This window comes from Pyrus communis, chromosome 13 (assembly GCF_963583255.1).
Source record: "Pyrus communis chromosome 13, drPyrComm1.1, whole genome shotgun sequence".
Lineage (NCBI taxonomy): Eukaryota > Viridiplantae > Streptophyta > Magnoliopsida > Rosales > Rosaceae > Pyrus > Pyrus communis.
The window spans coordinates 4,487,926-4,498,580 of record NC_084815.1 but is presented as its reverse complement, the minus strand read 5'-3'; the positions used below and the strand labels follow the sequence as shown (position 1 = coordinate 4,498,580).

General features: G+C 37.9%; 2 protein-coding genes across 2 annotated transcripts; one reads left to right on the top strand and one right to left on the bottom strand.

The window, feature by feature from the left end:
* Positions 1-763: 763 nt before the first annotated feature.
* Positions 764-6,050, top strand: LOC137713693 (uncharacterized). Its single transcript, XM_068453029.1, has 6 exons — positions 764-996; positions 3,257-3,349; positions 4,161-4,293; positions 4,695-4,971; positions 5,079-5,133; positions 5,557-6,050. The coding sequence occupies exons 1-6, from the start codon at positions 874-876 to the stop codon at positions 5,629-5,631; spliced, it is 756 nt and encodes a 251-aa protein (XP_068309130.1). The 5' UTR covers positions 764-873; the 3' UTR covers positions 5,632-6,050.
* A 2,030-nt stretch (positions 6,051-8,080) lies between these two features.
* LOC137713867 (FT-interacting protein 1-like) lies at positions 8,081-10,655 on the bottom strand. Its single transcript, XM_068453220.1, has one exon. It carries the CDS (start codon positions 10,628-10,630, stop codon positions 8,243-8,245), a length of 2,388 nt encoding a protein of 795 aa, XP_068309321.1. The 5' UTR covers positions 10,631-10,655; the 3' UTR covers positions 8,081-8,242.

Genomic DNA, 10,655 nt, shown 5'->3' with positions numbered 1-10,655 from the left:
AGAAAGTAACTCAATTACTTGTAATAACATGCAAGGTTCCTTATTTATTTATTTTGATGTGGGATTCATATTCTCAACATGAGCTTTCATGTGTGACAAATTTTCAAGCCTAACACATAGACAACACAAATCTTGTCACATGAAACACTTGTGGCTATTGGGCTTTATATACAGACAACTTGCTCAATACAAATCGAATGACATGAAGCATGTGTGGCCGTTAAGCTTCACACACCGGACAACATGCTCTAATACCATGAAAAAAGTTAAAGTATCACCATAAAATTAATCGATAATATGAGATAATTCAATTACTTATAAGCATAAGTAAGTTCATTTCCCTGATATGAGAAATATACTCTCAATAGAAACTTGGTTATGGATGTCTAGGTTTAACATTTTTTTTATACATCCTTGTCATGTGAGACGAATTCTTTTTATTTATAAGTGAAAATAAATACTACTAAACCGTATTATTATTATGCGGCTCGCCCAACCTGGAGTGGGCAATGAATTGGCTCAGTATTTTTCTCTCTAAATATAAAAAATGTAAGTGGAAAATGATAGTTTTAAAGCGACAATAACAAATTTAAAAAAGGAAAACTAATGAAAATGACTTGAAAACTTTGAGTTTTAATGATAAAGACAAAATAAAAGGTAAAGTGAATAGTATCATGATTAACATTTTAGTATAAAAATATAATTTTCGTTAAAATAAACAGTGTCGTGCCGTGTAACATTTGGAACAATAATTACATCGGCATAGCGTAAGCGTAGCTTCAGGGCCGTGGGCTTCACCTCTGCATCCTCCTTTTTGATGAGCTCCCTCCCTCTGCCTCCTCTCTGCGACAATCAATTCCAATTCCAACCAAAATGAACACAGCCATGAAAGCGGCTCTCACAAACTCCAAACTCAACTGCTGCATTTATGTGAGGGCCGCCCTCTTTCATTCCACCCCCGTCTTGGATCGTAAGCGACGCTCCTACTGGCAACCTGTAACTCTCTCTCTCTCTCTCTCTCTCTCTCTCTCTCTCTCTCTCTCTCTATATATATATATGTATGTATGTATATTTTCATTATGTATGTGTATATGTTTCTGGGTCAATGTCCATTTTGTTTATTTTTAATAATTTCTGCTAAAGTTTGAAACTTGGTGATTTGGGTTATTGGGCATGCTCACTATGCGAGGATATAAGATAAGAAACCAGAAAAATTGGTATTTTGGTGCTTTTGTTCCTTACCCTTAATGATTCTTAATGATTGCCTCTTGCATCTGTGCTTAGTTTGGCTGTGAAAAGTTAGTGGAAGTGAGAAATAGATGGAATTTTGTGGATTATGTTTCATTTTGTTCTGGGGATTTGATAAAGTTCAAATTTTGTTACCTTTGCCTGAAAAAAAAAAAAAAAAAAAAAGCATAGTTAGGATTCTAAGCTGAAGTTGATTGATTCATTTTTCAGTTTCCTGACCAATCAGGCAAAAGTTCAAGCTGAAGTTGATTGATTGATTCATTGCGGTAAAGGTTCAGGCTTTCGTCAAACGATATATTGTAAGCTATAACTAAAATGAAGATTTGCCCAATCTAATCAAGTAATTGAATCACATTCAAACTATTAAAACTGCAATCTAAATTTAGACGGTATCGTAACTTGAAGATGTCATGGCTATGGAGTCGTTTGTTCTTCTCCTCTCTGTATTCCAGAAATGCTGCAACTCTTGATAGGACGAGTTGCAAATATAGAGAACTGGTGAATTGAGAGGAGTGATAAATGACTATTTATACACCATAGTTTCCCAGAAGTTCTCTCCCTATCAAAGAGGAACTGCCGGCTAGAAGTGGAGAGAGTAGGTAGCCAACTCTCTCTCAGTGGTTATCCCAGATTTCAAATTTAAAGTCTTTTAATTTTGCAGAACTCCATTTATTATTTAATGCCACGTCAGAAATGATAAAATGGCCTAATTGCTGGAAGTTATCAAAATTTTAACCTTGAGAAATGCTGTTCAGAATTTAATAAGGTTCAGTTGAGATGCTATATATTTATACTTGAAGGGGTGTAGAAAGTTAGAAATGCCCGAGAACTCATGTATGGAAATGGAAATGAGGTGTAACGTATTTTCTTCGGAACTGGTAGGAACGTTGGTGCAAGGAATTGATCCTTATCATCTTGACGTGTGTGTGTGTTGCCTTTTTCCTTTTCTTGAAAAGTCAATGGCAATTCAAATTGTTAAGTTCTATCGTCATCCATCTTCTCTAGTCAAATTCGGATCATATTTAGGAATGTACCTTGGAATGTATTCTTTTATGAGTATTTAGATACCATACAAATAACATGCTGTATTTTTATACCTGATTCTGTTTGTTGCCACTAATATGTGTCTCCAACTTGTTTGCAAATATATTGAATTAGGAAATGAGTCCAGAGACATTAGGTTTTAGCAAATGATTGTATAATGTTACAGATTGAAAGCTACACTAATATCTTTGATGCAATATAATGAGATAACACACATTATCTTTAAGATGGACAATGTTAACAGCACACAAGAACACTCCCCTTTACTCTTAAAGCCTACATAAACAGCCCAAGCTGAGCCAACACATGCCTCAATCCTCTGCGTAGTTAGTAAATTTGTGTAATATTTTTTAAAATTACTTCATTTTCTTGTAGTCTTCCCAATTATGTGGGGAAAAACAGGTATTTTAAACCAACCAGATTATACTGCACGTATGTATTATAACATTACAGTATTTTACTGACTATACTGCTCTGAAAGAGATATATATACATAGTACATACATATGTACATACACACACACACACACACACACACACATATACACCTCTCTTCATTGAATAGTATGCCCTTAGTACCTGGCAACCTGCACAGGCTTATATCCTAGTGGTATAATAATCTTTCGAGCATACATTTTCTATTCACATTGTCAGGTCAGTGGTCAGTTTGTGGCACGAAGAGGGACCATGTAATCATCCTTAGGTTGTAGCTATGTTACTTTTGTTTACTTTTCTGCAGTTCAATTTTTTATTTCATGTTAACCAAATGAATTGATTGAGAGTTCTGTTTCCATCTAATGTGATGCTATCCATTTCTTTACTGCACTAGATATGTAGGATGTGTCAAATTTCATTGTTCATCTGCATTCTTTGTTTTCTTATCCCCATTCTTTCTCATTTTGAGTCATAAGACCTTGTATTCTATTTCTTAATTCTGATAGTGGATGTATCTGTTTATTTGCAGAGATTCAACAACCATGGAAGAAGATCCAGAAGGCTCCATGGAAAGCAAGCGTTACTGAGGAATGTCAATGCTTATGCAGACTTCTTATTTCAGGTACTTCATTGTTAACTTGGTTTATATTATAATTTGAATTTGGTGATTGCCGTCACATTTAACTTTCACCTGCTAATAATCTTCTGCCAGTAATTTCCAAATGCTATGTTTGGATGAGGGACCTCAATGTACCAAGGAACTTTATATTCAATTGTTGTTTAAAATTCACTACAAGAACACTACTGTTGAACTACTCAGGCACTACAAAAATACTACTAAAACACTACTAATTACTACAAAGACACTAAACAAATGACTTCAAATGTTTTGCATCCAGTCATTTTCAAATCCATCTAAGTTTTGTAGTGCATTCCTGACAAATTTAACCCAAGTTCCATGGGATGTTAAAGTCCGTCATCCAAACACATATAAGTGTCAAATGTGTAGATGATTCTTGAAGTTTCAGGAAAGAGCACCTGTCCAATGGCAGTCCCCGAACACTCAATCCCTTTTTTTTTTTTTTTGGAGAATACTTGTACAGAAATGATTCTGACTGTTATACAACGCCTTCTTTCGGTTTCCCAGTTTTGATGATTATGATTCCGCACAACAGCCTGTTTGTATATAGCGGGGTCTTGTTGGACATGATAGTGTGGATTGACTTCTTTTATCCTAGTAATTGTTTGATATGTTTCTAATCCTCATGGATTTCATATCTTTTGTAATTTTGTCCTGCACTTTTCCAATTTATGCATAGGCGAACTTTTAAACATTTGGCTGGCAGTCTATTTTGTTATGTGAAAGTTTTTAATTATCTTGCAATTATATCTCTTTTCTGTAATTGCAATTATATATCTCTTGAATGTTGCAGAGTTGGCAGAACGAATACGATGAGGAGGAGGAGCCATCATCAAGTAGAGGCACCTCATGGTTTAAAAAACAATACTCAGCCAAGGGGTCCAAAAAGAAGTCAGGCGATCAAGGAGCCTGGAATTACGGAAGAAGTAAGGAAGTAGTTATGCAGAAAAGGATGTAGTAGATCTTGTAGAATTAGATATATGAGTGGCATGTGTTAAGTTGGGTTAGGTTTTATGAGCATGTATTCTAGTCGGTTCCCATTCTGGAAACATTCTACTCGTATTCTTGGTAGAATTTTCTTTGGAGCCTTTCATGTGGGCGAAATTGTGCCCTTTGTTCAACAGAGATCATTAGGTGTAAGTCTGCGGTAAATAGTTTACCTTTTGGGCATAGATTGTGTATCAGGGCTCTGAACTCAATTACAATAGTGTGTTTTTCTAACGGCATCAGAGTGGGGCACCTTACATGTTCCTTGCATGATTGATGTTATGTCCTGATTTTTTTGTTCATTCCATACGATCTCAGTCCATTTGCACTGCTATTTCAGATGATTTCTGGTTTGAAGAAGATGGAGATGTGGAGACGATTTTCCGATCCATGTTTGGTGGAAACAAATTTTATTATTGGTCATTCATTAATGAAGAGAATTCACAGCGGAGGAGCTCCAGTAATTACTCTAACTATGGAAGGTCTTGGAATTGGAGACATAACAATAAGGAAGAGTATCAATATGACTCTGAGCCTGAGAATTTGGAGTCAGATGAAAGGTTGGCCCTCGGGTTGCGTGCTTCGGGCCCTCTAACACTTGATGATGTCAAGAATGCGTGAGTTCTTTTCGCTGGGTTGCATTTTTACTTCTCAGTCACCTTTGTCCGCTCATATATTAATTTTCTCTATCATCTTACCCCAATCCTACTTTTAACAATTTCAGATATCGAATCTGTGCGCTGAAATGGCATCCAGACCGTCACCAAGGTTCTTCCAAGGTAATCTGCTCTAACCATATCCTTCTTTGACTCTCGTTATATTGGGATCTTTGATGCGGAATGCCATGAGTAGTAAACTAAGAGAGAGTAATTTGGCTTATGATATTTAGAACTAGAGAATCATTCTATTTCACCAGACTTTTAAGTGGTGAATCATTCATGAGTACTATACTACTATTTACCTAGTATTTCCCAGATAAGCTACACATATTGACAAAGCAATTGTAATTCTTTACTGTATTTCGGGTTTTGGGTCATTTACGATCAGTGGAATTGAAGATTTGTTGCAAGTGGTTAAGATGATCCAACGCCTGAAATAACTTGAGCACTAGTCGCTTAGGTGGCCAATTTTGCTATTTTAGCAGACTCTTATAGGCAAAACTAGTTGTGCATTGACTGCCCAATTCATATATACTGTTGCAGGTGGCTGCAGAGGAAAAGTTCAAGCTTTGCAGCGCGGCATATCAATCATTATGCGGTAAATTGGCTGTGAACTGAGGATGCTCCAAGCCGGCTAATGTAGTGTAGTCACAGAGGTGGCTAGTAGGTGTAACATAACATCACATTTTTATTGAAGGTAGTAGTTTTTTAGCCGATTACGAGTGAAGCTCGAATTGGAGGTGACCAGGCTAATTAAGGATGATGGTTTACCGTACGAAGGGGTTGTCGAAACTTATTTATGAAACAAGGCAGGGGTGAGTGCATGGGGGTTTCAAAGGTGCACGGCAGAAAGTACAATAATCATCCAACGATAGCTGCATCAGGCAGCTTTGCACTGCCGGAAGTATGTCTGCATGCTTTTAATTTATAATTTTCATTTACTGAGGTTGTAAGAAGCAGCATTTATTTATTTTTCGCAATGTTGAGAATCCTTGAGATATAGAAAATAGAGAAATTCGACCTTATTTTGAAGGAAATATGTGACTTTATAATTGAGTTTTTTTTTTGGTCGAAGGGTTACTTTATTAACAAGGCATAACATAAGAGCAACTCCAACCACAAGGCAATTACTGCCTTAATAAACAGTAACTACCAGAGTGTATTTTCATCTTGTAAATAAATTGCTCCTTTAATTAGCATTAGAAATTTAATATTATAAAAAAAATAAAAAAAATAACCCAGACCGCACTAGCAGTTTGGTTTGGTTTTTTTATTTGTTTTTTAATTTTTAGTGGTTATACCAAACCATACCAACCTTAATCGGTTCCCAAAATTCTTAGGGTGCAGTTAATCGACCCGACAAGCATACATTTAATTTTATTTTTTAATAATAATTAATACGTGTAGTAATATAAATGTTTAGTTATTTACATGTTACCATGTTTTCGTCACATGAAAACAAAATCTAATTAGTTAAGAGTCCTTTTGGAGAAGAAAAGGATGGACCATTTGGAGAAGGCAACAACTACTGCTTTGGTGCTCTCCTTGAGTTGCTTCATTTATGCTTTTCTTTGAGCAATCACTCATATTAGTGATACGTTATGTAGCTGGAGAGAAATTTGTTATGTATTTTCGTCTTCACATAAACCGAGAACCGAACCAAACCAACCCGCCACTGTTGGTCAACCAACCTGAACAGTCTTAGACTCATCTTGGTCTGTTTCAATTTGCAATTTTGGCTCAACCAACAAGGTCGGTTTGGTTTCGCTTTTGGCCCAAAATCAACCCCCACACCCACCCCTACTTTCCACGACGAGCCCAATGAATTCAAAAATTAATTTTTAGGCTAAAGTAACTAACTTAGCAACATTTTAGTGTCATTCTGAATTAATTACAACATTTTTAAACATTTCAAATAAGTGTCCAACCTATTGAAAAATTTGATATCCATTAAACCGTAGTTACTTTTCCGCTAATTGTACATGTGACAACAATGTGTCCCATTTTTTAGGTTATATGGACACTAAAATAATAATATAAATAACTTCAAAATAACATGAAGATAAAAAATATAAAAAATAAATAAACAATTCAAAAATAAAATAGAAAACAAAAACGAAGATCGGGAAAGATAAAAAAATAAATAAACAATGCAACCCTTCCCCCCACCCAACCCCTCCAAGCTCAACCTACGACCACCAAAACCCCATCCAACCTTTATATTTAAAACCCACCAATTAGGTATATTATGATCTATATTAATTAGTTGTCTCAAAACCTAAATTTCAAGTATAGATTATATAATATGGAACTTAATGATCAAACGGGTATTGAATTGAATCGAAAATAAACCCAAATTGAAATTGCATCAGGGTGGTAGTCTCATAATAAAGAAGAGGGCTAATAATTCAAATATGGATATGGACATTTCATCCTTTGCTTCGGCTAATAGTAGCTTAGAAACTGGCAAAATGTTACGAACCTTGCCCTTGGACTCCTATTTGTTCCTTGGTGTAAAGAGGGATGTAAATAGATTTTCACATGTATGTAAATATTGTTGCATGTCGTATGAGCGTGCGTGTTTGTGTGTGTATATATTTACATATATTTAGAACTTTCTATAATGTTTTATACGATTTTAAAACTTGCAGCATCGTGCGGACACCCTCTCTGATTGTATCTAAAATAAGCTTTTGAGCTAATTTGCTAGTTTGTTCAACTTTTTTTTCTTCTTTTATGCTATTATTTTGCACCCTCTTAAAGCATTTTCTGTATCCGTCGAAGAGATTGGCAAAGCTTGGCAGGGCTAGGCCCTTTTCTTTACTCAGTATACTTCCTCACTTGTTTCTCATCGTTTCTTTAAAAATAGGATCGAGATGGAATTAATATGTGTGACTCAATTTTACATACAATAGTCCAAAACATGTTAGTTTTTAAACGGTACTACATACGGTCTAGTGTTATTCCACTTGTGAGAGGTCTCAAGTCATTTAAAAAGAACGTAAACCAAATCGAATAAGGCTATGTACACAAGTTCTCAAACACAAATGAATGTAATACGCTCTTTGCGTGTTCATAATATGCATAAATCCTCAACAGAGCAGTTCAGCATAAAATTTTATCGCCTTGTTTCCAATATACTTCACTTTAAACAAAACAACCATCAAACAACAAATACTAGAAAATCCATGTTAGTTAGATAGTATTTCTTGTCTAACTCCTCGTGATTTCAGAGCATGCTATCAGCGCGAGATGGCAGTCTTCTGAAGAAATTGCTTGGGACCGAAGGTAGCTTGCTTCGGAATCTAGGATGCCTTAGCCAAACAATGCCTGCAGCCAGAGCAATCATCTTGAATGGTGTCACGTAGAGCACCACAGCGGCAATTAGACACAAAAATACGAACAAGCTGCTTGCTCTTGGGTCTCTCCAGCTGAGCACAGCCTGGAATCTCTCCCCCTGTGTTGCAATGTCTCCAACCACCGTCTGAATTCTTCCTGCCACACTGCGCAGTCTGTCGTACCTCATTCGCACCACATCTTGTGCCTTAGACGTAGGGAAGGTGTCAAATTCTTCATCCATTTCATCCGGGTGAACTGCCTCTGCCCATGAGAGTTTAGTTTCCATGTGAGGCGGATGCCTTGGACGGAAGCGGAAATTCCGTAGTCCAACGAGAAACATGTAGAGAAATGTAGTTGGCAGGATCAATTCAGGGTAGCAGATCAGTAGGAAAAACAGGAAATGGACTAAAACAGTAGTGATTGGGTTTTTCCACTGACGAACTTCACCTAGCCACCTGCTCATGGAGATTAGACCCGAGAAGAGAGAGACAATCCTGAAGAAGTTAGCCTTGCTTCTTCTCATGCCCCACATGTGGGAGTCTACATCTAGCATGTACTCGACAACCTCTTTCCTCAGCGGCGGTTCAGCTCTTCCAAGTCTCACGGCTACAATGTTCATTGCCTGATATCTCAGACTATCTAGCTGATTTACAGTGAATGGATGAAGATAATGCATTTTTGGCAGCAAGGGGTGGCCATAGAGGTAAATTATATTAGCAAGTGAGAGACAGGTAAATCTTACCGCTAGTTGGAGCTCCCCCATCTTTTTCAATCCAGATGGTTGTAGGACTAGAAGCGGATAGGAGTTTGTATAAATTCGATCCATTTCCAGGGTTGATAACCGAATTCTTACCTTGCCAATTCTTGAGTCATTTTTAGCTCCGCTGCCAGAAGTTGGTTTCTCATTTCCACCGAGGTGGCAGTTGTCGAAAACTCCCAGTGTGATCACCGTGCAAGGGTCGTAGACCTCCCATGTATATTGTTCATTCCACTTGGGACTGAAGCTTTCGATGATTGTTCTGGTCCTCACCCATTTCTGCCCGTACTTAGCTACGCAGTAAGCATCTGTTGTTGCTTTGCCATCCTTGTTCTTCATTGGAAGAAGCCCTTGGGCACTTAAGATACCTACTTGAAGAATCCCAATTGGCTGCTTCCATAGCTGCCTGGCAGTAGGCCTCACGTCGCTTATGTACAAGGTCGATTCATCTAATACATGGTAAGCACCCTCAAGACAGACTCTGAGATGGACCCTGGTCGAAAACTTGAGCTCATGTCTCTTGTCTCCTTCCAACGGACCAAAACCAAATTTTTCAAGGTTGAACCAACGAGAATGGACTGGCCTGTGATCCAACCGCCTCTCAAAGATTGTCAGCGGCAGACTTATTTTTCCCACCTGTTCATCTTTTGCGGCACTCACTTTATTTTCAACTGTAAGCACAAGCTGTTCTTCAAAAGGCTCAGCTGCTACGAAGATCAAATCTTCGTTCCACATGGGATTAGGTGTCCTGGTTGGAGATATCTTTGTTTTAAGTGTTTGATTTCCGACATGAGCCTTGATGAAAGCTTGCGGTGGTTGGCTTCGATCATGTGGCTCCACATCCTGAGCTTCAATTACATTAACTCTGAGGTACCACAGCTTCGGTGAGACATAAACCTTGGAGCGAATGCTGAAAACTCCCTCTCCGTGAACTGAAGCAGCATCCGAGTGCCATGCTTCTGGGAAAGCTTCATCAGCTTGTGTACCCATCCAAACTGCAAGCATCACCTCTCCTCTAACCCTAGTATCGCCATGCCAATCTTCTAATCTGTACCATTGAGGTGCCAAAGGGCTATCTGGTGGAACTCTAGTCGGCACCTCATTCATGTCAAATACCACCTTCCCAACATAGTCATCTCTTGCCACCAACTCTCTATCCCTGACATAAACTTCGATTATCGTAGACTGAATCTTCTCTTTCGAAAATGCAAATACTTGCTTCCATTCAGGGTTTGTTTTCTTCTCATAGTGCTTTGTTTTTCCCTTGTAATTCCCCAGCTTCACTTCTATATAGGGGTCACAGCTTCCCGTCACGGGGTTTGTCAGAAGATCCTTGGCTTTTTCAACTCTGACATATAGATAAAACATCTGCTCAACAAGGTCATAAGTGCTTGTAGCTCTTTCGCTGCTTATCCACCCACCTCCGCCGCGAACTCCTCCATGTGGCCATCGTTCCCCAAGCTGGGGCTTTGTGTCCTTCAACTTGTAGTCTTCTTGGTTAGGTGCTACTTGTGACTTCATTGGTGCAACTTTGAATGCTTCTGTA